Source organism: Maylandia zebra, linkage group LG23, assembly GCF_041146795.1.
Source record: "Maylandia zebra isolate NMK-2024a linkage group LG23, Mzebra_GT3a, whole genome shotgun sequence".
Lineage (NCBI taxonomy): Eukaryota > Metazoa > Chordata > Actinopteri > Cichliformes > Cichlidae > Maylandia > Maylandia zebra.
Window position 1 is genome coordinate 34,778,606 of NC_135188.1, and position 17,825 is coordinate 34,796,430.

A 17,825-nucleotide genomic window follows, 5' to 3' on the forward strand; every position below is an offset into this window, starting at 1 on the left:
TTGAGCTGCATCAGTTTTCTCTGTAGAAAGAAAAGGATTGAGGTGGTGCAGGTTCTCCACCCAAAGTTACCTCAGACCTCTCTGTCATTTAATTTCCTTTTGATTAAAGATTACTCTTCTCCCTAAACAACCTGAATAGAGGGCAGAGTAAAGTTTAACAGTAAGCACTCATAAATCCCCAGAAGAAAGGATGTATATTTATACTTTCCAAGAGATTTGAATCCCAGTCTTTCTGTACATTTCACATATGAGAGACAGCAAACAAAAGCTTAAAGCCACCTTCACATTTCAGCTGCAACGCTCCGAGTGGAGGAAATGAGCAGGCCTTACACAAGCTGCACCTGTACAAACAAGACAACCGATCACAGGTGTGCCTTTTGTCCAGGCCTGAAATAATGTAGCAAAACATTTATTTGTACGGAAATGGCGGTACATTAAAGACCACTCTTATAATACACAAGATATGGAAGCTTGTCGTCTGTGTGCAGTGCCTTGTCAAATATTTACACGCCACTCCCGACGCACCTACCGAAAGAGACAAAAGTAAAAAGCCTGTTGCTGTTTTGTTCTCAAGGAAGATTGCCAATCAACCCAGACAGCAGGAAAAAGTGCGCACCATTTTCAGGATGAAAATGCCCCAGGTGAGTAAATGTAAACGTGGGTCATCACATAGAAAAAGGAAAACAAACCCAAAAACAAATGCTACCAACCACAAATGTAAACTTTGTAAAGTCGCATACATTACAATGTCTAATAGCTTAATAATTAAAATTATTATAGATTCAATTCCAAATTTTGAGATTTATTGACTTTTTAAAGTACAAAATGATTGAATATATCAATAGAAGAGATAAACATATGATTTGTGAACAGGTACAGTCATTTCATGCTCCTTCAGATAGCTGTGGTATCTGTTTACATATAAACACTCAGATGGAGCTGGAATGAAGGGACACCTATGGAGGGGGGCCTCCATAGGTGTCCGCATCTGATTTTGGTATAAAGTGTGTTTTTACTATGCCAGATTCCCCTCTGCTTGCATAACATCTTTGGTTTACTGTCAAAACAGTGTGTCTGAGTATGTGAAAATGAGAATGATTGCATGGGCATCACAGTGAAGCTGCTGTATCTAGGAATAAATGTTTAAGAAACAGCAATCAAGCAACTGTGTACCAGAAAACTCTAAAACTATTTACAGAAAACCTGATTCTGATTAGAATTTGTCCCCTGCTGACTAATCCCTTGAAATGGGGTCAAGTTTCTGCCACATTGGTCATACTTTCACATGCATTTTGGGAAGGGTTGGAGTATGGGGGGATCGTAACAGTCTGGTTGCAGAACAATAAGCTGGTTATCTTTAATGTATGAGATTTGGATTTTTGATGGGAGAGTAAATAAATGACTGTACAGAATCTCTCTTAACAAGCACAATAGCTGAAGCCACCTTTTTAGGTTCTTTGAATGGATTTCTAGCACACTTCATGCCTCGAAGCACATTGCTCTCTTACAGAAGCATAAATGAGGTTGTCCCATAGATGCATTGGAGTTTGTAGATGTTGTTTCTATTGGAATTGTCAGTGTAGCCATGAGGCATCTAGTCTGCTGGAAATCTAAAGCAAAAGAGGATCTAAATCAGAGCTTCCCTTTGTGAACTCAAAGCACAATAAATCTTATAATGTCTGCATGGCATAATTTAACAGTACGTGACCATCCATGAAGGATAATCAAACTACATACTGAACTTATGAACTGAGATCTCTTTCTTCCCTTAATGAACACAAACACACTTCTCTTCAGTTTTATTGGCATTTATTCTAAAGGGAAAAATATAGAATTCAATAAATATTATGGCAACATCATTGACAAAGACATTTTGAAGGTGACATCAACATTCAAGAAAACGTGTGTATACACCGGAAAGAAAGGATTGGGAAAAGAAAATAGGGACACGGGCGCTGAGCTGACAAATGTGACAGCACTGGCATTTGAACAAGCTAATTGAGAAACTGATGGTCACATTAAAAGTGCATCAATACCGTTGATATTTAAACAGCTGCGTCATTGCACTGTTGTTTGAGAGGAAGGAAAAAACACTAGTTCAAAAACACTTGTTTCTCAAGACTAATTTTGAAATTGACACAAATCTCTTACATTATGTGACATTACTGCGGAGGTCATGATACTCAAACACTGAAATGACCCAAGGAAGAAAAAAAAATACAATCATCCTTTCCGAGTTAAGGTCTGGTCTAGGGCTGCCACAAACGATTATTTTGATAGTCGACTAGTCACCGATTATTTATGCGATTAGTCGACTAATCAGATCATCATCCACTGGACGTAAAACTACAGCTTATTGCACCAGCAGCATCTGCTCTTATATAACTATCATTAGCTTACAGCTTTAAGCTTTTAAGGTGCTAACTAAAAATAAAGACAAGATGATAGTTTATTCAATTTTAATGAAATTTGCAGATTGTTTCGGTGAAGTTTAATAAACTCCTTGCTATCTAAAATATAACAGGACAACGGAGTATATTCTCCAGCATCTCACACTTCTGATAATCAGCTGTCTGCTTGACGTTTATTCAGCTGTGTAAAAACTAACTTTAATCTCAGACAAACCGATTTACTCAGGAACAAATAAAATACTAAAAAAAAAAATAAAAAAAAAAGCCAAACAACAACATTTTTAATTTATCTAAGTGACTCATATATATTTAACCTGAGTAGCGAAAGACGGCGGTGGGTTTGAAAACAATTTGCCGGGAGTCCGGTGTTCTCACCGCGCTAGTGACCTAGCCCCCGGCTAGCTATCGAGCTAGTGGGTAACAGACGTCTCCGAAAACGTCGGAGCGCTTTTGAAAATATGTGGTGTCCTGATAAACTGAGCCGATATTTGAGGTTTACACAGCTACATTCTCGGCTGAAAATATGTTAAACGTTTATTTTGTGACCCAGAAAGAATAATAAGAGTAACATTAAAACTAACTAGCTGCCGCCATTGTTGGAAACTGAGCTGGGCCGTGCTATGAATTCTGGGACACAGCTGCTTCTTCTTCTTCTTCTTCGGGGTTTAACGGCAGCTGGCATCCTTGTACATGCAGTGCTGCCATCTTCTGTTTCAGTCCGTTATTACACTCTTAAATCCTGCTACTTATTCCTGCGTCTTTTGGGATCTTACAAAGCTTCAAACGACGCGTCGACTATTAAATCAGTCGTCGACGATTTTGATAGTCGACGTAATCGTGACTAGTCGACAAATCGTGGCAGCCCTAGTCTGGTCACAGCTTAAAGTCGAACAGCAAAATTCATCTCCAGAGGTTTGCGAAACGTGCAGTGCAGTGAGGGCTAGCAAGCTAACTGCTAAGTGGACTAGTTAAAAAACAAAAAACAAAAAAAAAAACATGTAATCTGTATTGTGGCATTTATGGTATTCCAAATATCTGATAATCTCTTCTTTTAATACTGAAGAGGGCAAAGTCCTTCTAATTACAGTGAATGTATGTTTCTGCATTAAATCTGCGCCATAAGTATGATGTAACTCTTCTAAAGCCCTACGTGATAAACTGAAGTGCAGAAATGTACTAAAAATGTAACCTACACATTGAGTCAACATAGCCCACACAGGTACAAATGGTGGCAATACCATCTGTCACTAGCATAGGCTACATGGTAGACTCAGCATGTAAGTCTAAATTGAGCTTTAGCAAGTTTACCACATATCAGCAAAGTTCTTCATCCTTTGGTTGTCTCGCTCGTTTATTCAGTGACCAATACAGTAATCCAGTTTGCAGATATTTACCGTATGAGACAAAAACTGTTCCTGTCATGGGATGGTTCATTCCTGCAGAGGTTTTCGTAGTCTAGCTAATCGACCACAGCTTCCTCCAATTTGGACATTTAGGGTAAGTTATTGTTGATCTTCTTCTGTTTGAATCCTCTTTTAATGTGCTGTGATTCGTGACGCAAAGATTCCAGCCTGTTAAAATCGAGGGGATCCTCCAGAAGATGAGAAAGTAAGCCAAATACCAAAAACTCCAGTTTTTCTAATGTCACTTGGGGCTAGCTCCAAAAGCAAGTCCATCCCCAGAGACTCCTATATTAAAATGCCTATATTTACAGCATTTATTAAACAAAAAAATAATAATATCTGCAGGCTGGTACAGGAAACAGTTTGAACCTTGATGACACCTCTTAACAGTTTTTATAACTCGTCCACCTGCATTCTTCTTAGTAGCCAGCAAAGGAAAAACTTCTCTGGCTGCAAAAACACACTGGTTGTAGGTCTAAGGTGAAACGGCTCTCAGCTCCTTTGTTCTGTGACGACCTTCTGATTTTATATGCTCAATTGCTAGAATTGGTTCATAATGAGAAAGAATTGTAATGATCCTCATTATAGAATGAAGGATATAGCTAACTACAACTGTTAGCTAGTTCACTAGCTAACAACCTGTAAATATACAGTCTCCATGGTCTCCATTGGTATCTCAGTCATATCTGCCTCTTGCGCTTCAAATCTAATTTCAAATCACCAAGATGGCAGCCGACTAGCTTACTAATCAGTAGGTGAAATCACACTTGCTATATCTATCTTTTATCTGTGGTTTGCTTCTGTTAATCCAAGTTACGTATCTGGATGCGAATATATCTTCATCCAGCTCAGATCTGGGAGCAAAATTCTAGTATTTTATCAGTCAATTGACATTTGTGTATTATATTCAAATGGAGCTAGCTAACAAAGCTCGTTAGCATTAAGTCACAACTTCATCTTCTTGTCCAAAATGTAACTTTTCGTTCAAAAAAACCCAACATGGTTGTGGCTAGCATTAGGGTTGTGGATAAGTCACAGTGGCTATGTCCATATTTCATATACAGTGTTCTATTTTTGGTTGCTAATTTTTGTTAAGCTAAAGCTCACTGGACCCATTTAGGGCCCAACAAAAGGGTTAAAGTACACCATTTCTGTTTTTGGAGAAAATAAAAGGCTAACCTGCACTGTTGCAGTGTGCATTTGTTTTCATGAGTCTATCCATAGTTGCTGATGTAAGAGAATGTAGTATTGGTTCAATCTCATCAGGATGAAAATAAAGCAATGACACAGTTATACACCAATGACTTCACATTACACCGACAACATATCAGAGACAGGGGACACTCAGCTTCATGTTTCCATTGAAAGAAATTAAGAAATTCTTCTAATCTGTTCTGCACACAGACTAACAGTTACAGGAGTAGAGGTGGGAGTGAATCAGTTTCAAACCACAGTGACGAGTTCTTGTATAAGCCCTCCGAGGAAGAAGTCTTTGATCCAGCACAAACAACAGCAGTTCCTCTTTATTTCCTCCCCCTGAGGCAGCACCCCCCTACCTACCACCCCATTGCCGGCTCTCGCTCTTATTCAGGAGACCACATGTTCCTACGCATCTTTTTATAAATGAGCATTTCCTAATGACATCATTCCCCCTGCTCATTTCCTGTTAGCATGGAAAGCCTTGACTGCATCCGCTTTGTCCTCCCAGAGGAAGCAGGTCACATCCCCAGGCAGGTGATAGATAGCTTCCTCTTTTGGTGGGGCAGGGGTGGGGGCCGCGTTGAGTGGGATGCTTACTATGCATTGAGTTTTCATTGGTGCAGAGTATTCCAGTAACATGTACATGAATTAAGCTTATAGAACCCCTTTCCAGACAAATAAGGGGTCTTTAGCATGCAGGAGGGAGCATTGCCCCATAACTTCCTGCTTGCACTGTGCTCTGTCCTCATTCTCCTCAGTCTGATCTGATTTGGTCGGTGCAATCACATGACCGAGCAACTTTTGGCTTTGTCCTTCCGGAGGTCCGAGGCCACGGCCGCCAGGTCAGGTCTACCAGGCATGTGTGAAATCCTCTTGCTAGCACGGGCGGTCTTGCTGCGTTTGACGTTTTTGTTGTTTTTGTTGATGCAGGCCAGCGTGGCCACATGGAAAATGTCTCTGACGCTGTTTTCTGACTGCTGGGCCGAGCACTCGATGTAGGGCGCCGAGATCTGCTTGGCCATGCTGGAACCCTAAGAAGGAAAACGTTCAGGCTTACTGAGATTCTGTTTTTTGTAAAGAGCTTGCGTCAATAACGAAAGGATTTGCACACTTTCACAGGGGTCAATTAAACATGGCAATGACCTGATTAGAGTCAGGAAATTGGAACCATCTACCATTTCAAAATGTTCTTTTAATCTACAAACCTGGTCGTAAGAAACTGGCGCTTGTCGATGGTTGGAAAGCTCCACAAGTGTGCTCAGATCGGTGCGCAGGTCCGACTTGCAGCCGACTAACAGCATCTTGGTGTTGGGACAAAACTCCTGGATCTCACCTTTCCACTGTGAAGAAAGACAAAATAGCCTCAATCATTCAGGAGTTCTGACATAAAAATAAAGTAAATTTTGTGTTTTAAAACAATGTTTTTCTTGTGAGTGTGTTCAAATGTTTGTTGCTGTAATAAAGAATTTGATGAAATCCCCCCCTCACCTGCCCTTTAAGTACAAAGGTTAAAGCTGCCACTTCCTGAAGCCCCTCATTTCTTTGAACCCTAGAAAGGAACTAGAAGTAATCTCCATGTTTCCTCCCTGACAACAATAAACGCTCTGTGATCAATGGCATTTCTCTTGGGGCTTTAATCTGAGGCTAATGTGCCTCAGGGCTGGCTGTCTGGCTGGTCAGGGGATCAAGTTCATTGACATCTGAGGAGGAAGTTTGTTTGTAAAATGTGTCTGAACAACCTAAAAGCCTAAACCGAGGTTAAGTCTCATGTAGACGTTCATCGTCTGAAATGCATTCTTCGACTAGCACAGCTTTAAGCACTTTAAACTTCAGTTCAAGCTTAGCAATTAGCTGTATATGACGTGTTCCCAATTACTCACGACAGGTTCAATTACAGTGTGCAACACAAGACAACAAATGGTTAGATAACTAATGTTACCCATCAAAGCGGCAGACTGAAAGGGACAAAAAATCTCAGTGCATCTGAGGTCATCTCTGTTCCTAATGAGCAAGACAAAACTGTTTCTGTCTCGACCGCTAATTCTGGTAAACGTGAGTTGCTTTGAAAAAACATTCCAGGTCGGCAGAAAGCAGCGCAAAAACAGGAAATGCCTTGCAAAAATAGGAGCACATGCCAGGTGGGTTTTAATGTGGGAAGATAATGACTTTTACATTTTGTAGTTTCTCCACCAGTCAGATGACTGACACCACCTGTGTTGCTTGATGTACAGCACACGTTTGGACATGTGAGAATCAGCCAGTGACACGTCCAGCCACTGCAGGGTTTTGACCTGACACTGAAGTCACATTACAGCTATACGACTTCACATGACTGAGATCACAGAAAAAAGAAATGACTGCAGACCTTTGATCCAGGCCTCTGTCACCAGTTCAGACAAAAATCAAAGTACTTGAGTGGAATGTTTAAAAATAGAGCTTAAAGACGTGTTTCCTGCATGGATTTGCCCGAGAGGAGCAACAAACCTTTTTCATTACGCTGTCGAGCGTTTCTGGGCGGCTGATGTCGAAACAGATGAGCACAGCATCGGAGTCGGGATAGGACAGGGGCCTCACGTTGTCATAGTATGGAGATCCTAAAACAAAGGAAAACAAGAAACTTGAACTGTATTCACACACTGTTGCGCAAGGACAAAACTGCTGTATGCATAACTGTGCGAGCACCCTCTTTTGTTCCAACAGACAGCAAAGAAACACGTGGCCAGCTCAGGCTAAGAAATGTTCCTGATTTAATTTGCAGTTTTGCTATTATTGGATAATCTTCGCAGGGATCCAGCTCAAGGGACATCAGAAGAAACTTGTCATCAGAGCTGCAGAACAGAAAACTGAATTACAGAGCTGGTTAGCAGAGGTGTTCTTATTTAAAACTTTATAGATTTCATTTTTTATTGGAAGACCTGAAATATGTCTAGCATTGAAGGCTTTTGCTTAAACAAATGAAATAACAGTATTCGAGTGAGGGGCAGGATCAAAGTCTGTTTCAAGAAAGCACAAGGAAGACCAAATTATCACTTGAGCACTACAGATAGTTATTCTCATACGTCATGATTGCAGCTCAGCCATAATCCATGGCAACTAGGCGAGAAAAACAAATAGTGCCGCATCAGTAGAAAAAATGTGCTGACTACAACAAGATCGTTTACTGAAACAGAAAATCTCTCTGAAGGAATAGAACTTCAGAGCGAGGAAATGACTCCCTCCTCAAATTGAAACCATGTGCAAGGGCGACGCCCATCTCACTGCCTGACTGAAGCGCATCGGAGGTTGGGGGGAGGGGAGCTTGCCGTCATGTCAAGGTGAGTCAAGATCACATGGCAAGCAAGAAGTGACCACACACACAAGCAGCTGCCAAGAATCTGGGGAATTTTGTTTTTGGTAACTTTAGGTTCCCTTGGGAAGTCTTTTATAAACACGGCTGCAGAGAAAATTCTGGAATGCACTGGTTCACACACACACACACACACACACACACACACACACACACACACACACACACACACACACACAGTGCTGGTGTTCCTAATCTAAACAGTCTGGATGGGAGATGACATCGTTTTAAACAATGCTTCCAGGCCTGGGCCCCACACAACAAAGCACGACTAAAGTGTGTGTACAGACATCTCAAATATCCATGTCCATAATGTTCCACTCCATGTATATGCAGGAGATCCCAGTTATTATATAGAACTACACAAGAATTAATATTGCATGTAATTCAACACTTGGCATGAAAAATTGCACATTAAGCTTTGCTAATGGCAGAACTGCTTTTCATTTAGCAATGTTTACAAAAAAATGATCTTAGCCAACATATACACATTTTATTACACTAAAAATTACATTAAAGTGTAAACTAACGCAATAATTTTACAGACTGAGGAGAAAAGCTGCTGAGACATTGCACTTCATTATTTTGCATTTTCTGTCATTAGCTGTCAGTCATTAACAACTGCTAAATGTTTTAATTCCTTTCAATTGTTAGCAAGAATTGCTAGCAGTTCTTGCTAATTTGCTTTATGAATAGCAAGTTTTCACAGTTGAAATATTCATAAGCAAGTTATCTGGGCCACCAAAGGGCCGTCATTCATTGCAGTATGTGGGCCATCTGTAGGTGATGTGCAGCCACAGGCCAGTTGTAGACACACTGCTGGCCCAGAACAGTTTCAGCTCTGGCCCCAGATGTCAGCCTAATGTGTACCTTAATCAAGCCATGCAATGACAACATGTGCCAGAACATGCAAAACAGTGCAAAAGTAACATGCCGAAACTCTGTTCAGACAGTGAATGGACTGATTTTTATATAGCGCTTTTCTACTCTCCCAGTTTACTCAAAGTGCTCTATACAACATGCCACATTCACCCACTTTCGCTTAACTGAACGCTTCAAATCATTCATACACATTCTCACTCTTGACATGCAGACTGGAGGAGCCAGGGATCGAACCACTAACCTTCCGATCAGTTTGTAACCTGCTCTACCACCTGAGATATGGCATGCCATTGCATAAACAGTGGCGTCATTGCCAGACCTGGCACACATCTGGTTGATATACACTCTGCCAAAACACCAGTCAGTCCGAAGTGCCAGCTTGATTCTAGATCTGGGCCAGACCTGTTTTCTGTAGGCCTGGGCCACATAAACCAAGCCACAATCAAGCCAGAAATGGCATGCCATCACATAGACAGTGCCATCTATGCCAGGCCTGGATGACATACGTCTTATCATGTCAGAAGTCAGCCAGCAGTGCCGACTTGATACCAGATCCTGGCCAGACCTGCTTGATGTGTGGGCACTAACACACACACAGACACAGTTACTTTACCAACTGACCCCTGAGCTCCTAAGTGTCCCTCAAACCTCATTCAGGGATCCACTCCTCATTTCTGAGGACAGAAAGTGCACATTCCCTTGGTTTCCTTCCATAAAAGGTATTTACATCCATGTCCTCTAACTATGAGTAGATTGTAAAGTAAAAAAAAAACATTGACTATTATCATATATAAATGCACACAAACACATCTCTACACACATATGCAAATGCATTATATTGCCTGAAACAAAAAAGAAAAAATATCAGGCTTACTGCGCAGTGTTGCCTTGAGGCAACGAATGAAAATTAAGTTTTACTGTATAAATAAATTGAAAAAAGTAGAACAAACAAATATGCTTCTTAACATATTCATGCACATACAAGTATTTTTAATATACATTTATTTCACTATAAACATGTAAAATAGTGATCTTTATCTTGCCTCCTAATGGAGAGGTCTCTCATGTACTGCAGCTTGCAGAAAGGGGTCCTGCCCCCCCCAAATGAAAGTCACACCACCTTCAACTCATCGTTTTATTGGAAAGAGATGTGCCTGGTAGCATTATTTCCGAAAAAAAAAAACGTTTTTCTTTTTTGAAGGGCCAGTGTAAGGCATGAAAATGTGGTTTGTTGCCTCAGGGCAACGCTATGCAGTAGAGGGTTAACAAGTCTGGGACCTGTCTTGACCTTTGTGGACACTCCCGGTGAGATCATGGCTTGTTTTGGGTCAATTGGTAGTTGTCAATCACAAGTCGTTAGCCAATAAGCATGTGGTTTCTCAGTCAGAGCCACCTTTCTTGTCGCATCCAGTGTCATGTCGAGGTAGCCACATGTGTTTTCAGGATAGGTTTTTTTTGCAGTAGATTTATCACCCTCATCGGTATATTGTGTGTATCCGTTCAACTCCTTAACAGTTGTGGTGGACTTCCCAAGAAGGCAGTCGCCTTTCCCAAACATGGGACAAACGAAGTATTTCCAGTCTTAACAGTAAAATCCACAGTATCACCATTACAAAAGTTCAACTTCACGAGCTAACTTATACAGTCTGATATATTGGCTCAAAAAGGATTATGATTATGATCTTGGCCTATCAAAGACGTGTCTGCATTGATGCATATAACCTGAATTTTTTTGCTCCCTATTAATCTGTACCTGCTCCTAAAATCTAGTGTTGGAATGAACTGAATAAATTATTTTGATGTCTTGATCTAAACAGTGTAGTTTGGATGGGAACTCTGAGTGTTTTGGAAAGCAGCCCGATAGGTGATACCGCCTAAACAAAAGGCCAGATGCTGAACTGTTATCAAGGGAGCACAGCAAATACAAGGCGAGGAGGAAGGTGGTATCCCCCACAAGACCACAAGAATTTATTTCTTTCATGACCGTCTCGCAATCGATCATGACCACAATGGGCTGTTCGATTGTTTTTATTCCAGAGCTCGTAGCCTGGAACAAATCAGTGGAAAAATAAAACCTTGCGACTAAAAGGGCATGCTGTAGAATCGGTTGACATTTCACAATGAATAGACTGTTTTTATTAACCTAATGAGAGGAAATGCGTATCTGAGCTGCAGTGTGAAGTTGCTGTGTTATTATGTCTGCACATATTTCTGTGAATTTACCTGCACGTTAGTGCATTTATAGCAATAAATCCAACGTAAATCCACTGCAATTTCAACATGGTGCATTTAAAATTCGACCCTCTATGGAAGCGTTTTGCTAATAACTTTTAATAGCAGATGTTTCCTTCTTTGTTAGCTGTTTAGAGTCGTTACTGCGTTAGCTCTGCATCTGAGACCAGCCTCTGCTTTAAGGTCATCTTCCTGCCAAATGGAAAGATAAGAGGAAATCCCACAGCTAACACACACACAAAGACCTGGTAACTGTCATCTAATTAGCTCCTGTCATTGTTCTCCCACAGGATCTCTAAATCTGGAAGAAAGACACACACCCTGTCCTCCCTTATTCTGTCCTTTCGATATGTCCTCCATCCTCTCTCGCCTCCTATTAACCATAGCCTGTCTTGTGTCTTGCTGTTGGGCACAATGACATAAGCGGAAACTGTAGAATGCCACTAAATGCTCACTGTTGTTGTGATCAAGAAATAAATAAATGCAATGCAATTAATGCAATGAATCTACATGAAATAATGTGGAAAACACATTCTGGTCTATTCATGCAATCTCAAAATATTCCATAATGTTAAAGACATACAACTTCACACAATAACAGCTTTTGCTTTATCTCACACAAGCACATGCAGACCTGAGGTAAGCCAGCTGTGGCTGACAGTCTACAGTCTGGATGTATAGCAACAGATCTGCAGGCCTGCTGGTTTACTGCATAGCTAACATAGCTGAGCAGAACGGAGCTGCTGGGCGGTGAGCTTGTGTGTGCATAAATACATAAAAAGAGGCATTAGGCCTTTGGGGGACACCTGTGGAAACAACAGATGTTGACAGGCACGTCTAGAAATACAGCACTATCAAGTTTATACGGCTCGCCTGCCAAGCACACGCACTACAATTTGCACTTATACACTTATGACTATCTGCTGTAGTTGCTGTGGTTACCATGATATTTGTTTGTGTAAATCTAAAATCTGGACATGAAGGATTAATAAAGTAACCTTTGGTATCACAAAATATGCTCAAATATAGCAGGTTAACAAAAGATATCTTTGGACGCAATTTAATAATTCAGTGTGTACTGTGTTAAATAGCCAAATCTAATATAGCAATACCATTGTAACATGTTGTGTTAACACATGTAAGTGGTAACTGGATGTACTGGTACTTATGGAGCACATTTATACTCAGTTTGAGCACTCAAAGCACTTTCTACTACGAGTCCCATAGCCTAGCACTTTTATCACACTCACACTGGATGTGTAGGGGGCAACCTGAGCCACTGTCGCCCCTGTTGTGCATGTGTGTTATGTTAAAGTTCACTATGATGCACTACAACATGCTCTAATACCTTAAAAAGTATATTATTGAAAGTTATGCAACATATAATAGGTGAGCAACCATTAAGATTTAGCATTATAAATGTGTGTCATGTGTCATAATACATACATAATACTTCAAGAAGCCTGGAGAACTATTCCTGAAGACTACTTAATTGAAAGACAAAAAAAACTTCCCAAATACTTCAGCAAATGTTGCCAATTTCCAATGAAATTGTAAAAACTGATTGTTTTCTTCCGTATATTGGATTTATATTTCTTCATGTTTCAATAAATATAAAGAAGCTAGAGGTGGCTCAAGATTACTGCTTGGTACTTTACACTATACTGTACCGTTTCAGTACATCACGGCACATTACGTTACACTAGGATCGATTGCAGTGTAGCTAAATTTGTTTAAGATACAATACTATCTTATGGCACTCCATGAGCCATGATAAAGTCTCGAAATCAGTAACTGAAGAAAGTCCACCAGAAGGGCTGAAAACAGGAAATCTATTTCCCTTCTCAAATTGTGTAATCCAGCTGAAAGAAACTTCCTGAAAAGACATTGAGATATGATAAACTTTACTTATACAAGCTTTCGAGAGGTTACTTTGGCCACAATAACAAAGTACAAATTGGGTAAGAGTCAAGAGTTGGGCCAAACAGGATGCTGGTGAAGCATTTAGGACAGTCAGATGTTTCTCAGTGATGGGCTGGCAGGACACATGCACGGGGAGCCAAGAATGCAAAGTGCTCAGTGTGAAGGCCGGACATGGATTTTAATGTCAGGTGTTTAAAAAAAAAAAAAAAAAAGTCCTTCCATGACATTAGCAGACAGGAAGTCCATTAATCTCTACCAGGATCCCACTGCCCTTCAGTTCATACACTGCTTCACCATCACCATCCCATTGTCGGTCAGCAAATTCTACCGTGATTCGATTTCTCCCCTCTGGAAACGAGGTAAGGCTTTAGTGATCCACACCACTTCTCTTTCACTGGCTGAGGATCTGGGCCTGCTGGGTACAAAGGGGGTCTTTGTAGTGGAGGAAGTAGAAACCTTTAGTCTGAGGAATGCCAGACATGCGGCTCCAATTCGCTGAACCCAGAAATGTGATCCAATCCAACAATGGTTACAGACTGAAGAATCGGGGGGGGGGGGGGGGGGGGGGGGGGGGGGGGAGTGTGTGTGTGTGTGTGTGTGTGTGTGTGTGTGTCAGAGAGAGAGTAGCAGAGGAGCTTACTGAGTGCATGCAAAAGTCCCATAGTTAAGCTGTCCTGCACTACATGGGAAACAGGACATGTGATATGCTCTAGTAACTATAGAAGGGCAAGATGATCTGTCTGCTCTGACCAAGCTCTGCTATTATGCATCTTCCATTACAACTCCTTTATCTGTCTTTCTTCCCATTTTGCAAAGTGGGTCAACTTTGAATGTGCGCAGTAAACAAAAAAAAAACAACTAATTTTCCCCATATATATATATTCCCTGTGATAAATATTGTCAAATGAGATCCACTGGGTCTGATGTTTCCCATTGGGATTTCTAGAACTGGAAAAGTCTGAACTCCTCTAGTTCTTTTATTTTTCCTGTTAAGCTCGAAAACGTATTTGTTGTAGCTTTGGGAAATTGCCTAACAGTTGGAACAACTGTGCAAGACCAATTTCAGAAGTATGAAAATACTAAGCCGTTTCCTGCAGTTCAGTTCCAGCGTAAGTATATTATGAATATTTCAACTGTGAAAAGTGAAAAATCAGTTTAAAGCAATCTTCTGTGAGCCTCGGATTAGTACAGAAACGATTAGAAACGACAGCAGTTTTGAAGTTGCTTTCATCGACATTTTAATATAAACAAAGAGGTCATATGACCAAAGAAAGTCTCCGGTCTCCTTTAGCTCTACTACTTGGCCTTTTAGCATCTTTCAGCTTGTTGTTTTGGTCTAACTGCTCATAGCTTTACAGTCTTGGTCTTTCTTAATGACTGTTTCCAGGTGCAACGAGCAGCTGTTTTCAGAGAAAGGATACATTTTTAAAAACAACAAATGCCACAGCAGAGCAGATTGGCTAGCAGCTGGTGGTCACAGCAGGAGCTGATGGAGACCAAAACAGAGAGCGAATATAATGTATGTAGAAATGGGTCACCCAAACCAAAGCTCTGTGAATGTTTCGTTTTTTTGCTTGTTGTTCCAACACCAAGGAGTTAAAAATGAAACCCACTGAATAAGGGAAAAAAGTCGGAGCCATCATTTGTAAAAAGGGTAACTCCTACTTGGTGGTTGCTTTCCAAATCTAAGAATTTGATGCTTGAATTGGGGGTTTTTTTTAATGTTTTGTGGGGTTGGTGGATTTTCTGATTTGAAAAAAATAATCCATGCTCATTTCCACTCTGTAAAACGAGAAAAGACCTAAGGCATGCAGGTGCTGAGCCACGGGGGTTGCTCTGTTTACCCACACGGTTTTCCTATCCTCCTGTTTGACTCTCAAACAAGCACTTTTCCTGCTCATTCAGACACGGAGGCAGACAGGCAGACAACGTAAACCACTTCCCCTGTTGGTGAAAGAAGCATCAAAGGCTCGCGCCTTGGCCCCGGCGGACCTCACCCTGAGACTGGGGTGGCAATGCTAGAGCAGACAAGTAGGTTGGGGAGAGGGGGGCAAATGGAAGGCTGTATAACTGGCAGGAATTTACCTTAATGGGCCGAATTACTCCCTTCACCATCCCCTTTAAACACAAACACATAAACAGCAGGCTGCTCATTAGGCCACTCATCACTGCAGAACAAAGACCACCTCGGTGTGTGTGTGGAGGTGTGTGTTTGAGAGGGAGGGGAAGAGCGGGTGGCAGTCCACAATGTTTGTCTTCCTCCCTCCGTGTTGGTCTTTGTCAGAGTGCAGGCCTGGGTCTCACACACACACACACACACACCTCAGGAAATAAGGGATCAATTGGATTGGCTGTGGCAGATGGGGGTTTCAAAAAAAAAAAAGGAGAAAAAAAAAAGGGACCAGTCAAGCTGAAAGCTGCATCAATTGGTCACTGTGTGTGTGTGTTCGTGTGCTGGGTGTGGGTTTGGAGTGAAGGTAGGGGTGGGTTGGTATAGGGGTATCTGGCACCTTCTAAAATCCAATGATCTAATAGGAAACCACCCCCAACCCTCCTTTTATGAAACAGAGAGAAAAAGAAAAATGGCTCCAGGCAGGCAGCCAACACAATTCAATAAAAGAAAATTCTCACTCGGGCCAGTTTTCATTTCTTCGCCTTTCCACATTTACACACAAAACTGGAGGGATGAAGGAATTTTCAATTTGATGTCCTTGTTTCACTTTCTTGTAGAGTTACTGAGGCGGCAAAGGAGCGCCACTCTGCAGATGCTTTTACTTTCATTTGCTCTGAAGTATAAAACAGCTCAGAAATCTGGATTTTAAGAAGCTGCTGTTGGATTTTCCGGTCTGACGTTTCAGAAAGAAAGAAAGATCTCAAGCTGACCTCGGTCTTCAAGTTACCCAAACGTCACTCAGGAATTCCAGGCCAGGGATTTTCCTCTCATTCCCACACAAACACCACATGCTCACACACATGAAACATACACCTCGCTGCTGTGCTATTCAGTGCTCAGGCAATGATCGATGGGAAAATGGATTTGTTTACGCACACGCACGATGCTGGTTTTCAGAGCCCAAACACAAAGTCTAACCCGCAGGAGATTAAAAAGAAAAAAAGCTGCTGAGCCAATGTTGCTCAACCTTCCCAAAAAGCACAGGAAGCAGGATGAATTTCAAAGTGTGTTCACCAGATGTATGAATATGAGCTTCGTTCAGCCTATCATTATGTTTCCTTTCCTGTTTCCACTTAAGCTTTGCTCAGCTGGGAGGAATTCATAAATCAGATCCATTCCACTGAGGCGTTCCTGCGCTCGAACTGAGCTACGAGGCTGAACGTTTCCATGTAGGTAAAAGGTAAGCCCCGATCTAATCTGAGGGGAAACGTGCGGTTTCGAGGAACAGCGACTCCAGACTATGGGAAAGGATTAACTGTGCTACATTGATTAAAATGGGTCAGAGATTAATTTCATTATTTGAGAAAAAACAAAGCTGCCCTGGGACTCTCCTGTCTCCTGATTTGGACATTCTGGGCTAAAACCTGTTATTTATTTATGACGCAGTCAAACATGGGTGAATTCTACCCCACAAAGTTAATAATAAACTAGCTCCATATCATTCAAATCAGCAACTGAGTGACTGATCACAGAGATGCATGTTAGAACATGTCCACACCACCGCCACAACTGACACAAGGTGACACTTGGAGCATGAGTCAGACAGAGAGGTTGTTGGAAGTGAGGATTACCTGAGGTGTCCCACAAACTGAGCTCGATCCTCTGCGTGTCGATTTCAAAGCTGGCTGTGTAGTTTTCAAACACAGTGGGGACGTAGCTCTGCAGGAAACATTTAGAAGAGGGGAGGTCAGGGAGGAAGCCTGCCAGGTTTTAAACTTTGAAGAAACTGAGCAACGTTAGATTTATTACCCTATTACCACGATCGTGTACTACAAAGGTGTTGGTACTACTACGTTTAGGTTTCAGATCCCAACACGTATCAAGCACTACAACATGAATGTCCTTCATCACTACTGGAACAATCCACGTGACACAGCCAGGTTCAGAAGAACAATGAGATGCGCTGGTCGTGGTATCAGTGTGTGTTATTAACATGCATCATGTCCAGCAGGCTGCAGGGTCTCACCTCAGGGAAGCAGTCTTTGGCGAACACGTGAAGCAGCGCAGTCTTCCCGCACTGGCTGTCCCCCACCACCACTATCTTACACTTCACACTCTGACTGGGATCCATGCTGGATTTCAGAGATAACTTCTGACACGAGCGTCTCTCCTTCATTGATTTGAATCGTTTTTAAAAATGAGTCCAATCCTGGGTGGGTGGGTGTGAACCGTCGAGAAGCAGCTGGTCTCGGTGCGTCCAAGCCTGCGCGCCTGCTCTCCTCCCCCGGTGTCTCCGCCTGCTCTGAGCCGGTAAA

The 17,825-nt window shown here is 41.7% G+C and overlaps 1 protein-coding gene across 1 annotated transcript; it reads right to left on the bottom strand.

Annotated features, from left to right (window-relative positions):
* Window positions 1–1,787: 1,787 nt before the first annotated feature.
* rnd3a (Rho family GTPase 3a) lies at window positions 1,788–17,825 on the bottom strand. Its single transcript, XM_024798790.2, has 5 exons — window positions 17,537–17,825; window positions 17,142–17,229; window positions 7,499–7,608; window positions 6,220–6,354; window positions 1,788–6,045 (listed from the first exon to the last, which is right to left on the bottom strand). The coding sequence occupies exons 1-5, from the start codon at window positions 17,684–17,686 to the stop codon at window positions 5,797–5,799; spliced, it is 732 nt and encodes a 243-aa protein (XP_024654558.1). The 5' UTR covers window positions 17,687–17,825; the 3' UTR covers window positions 1,788–5,796.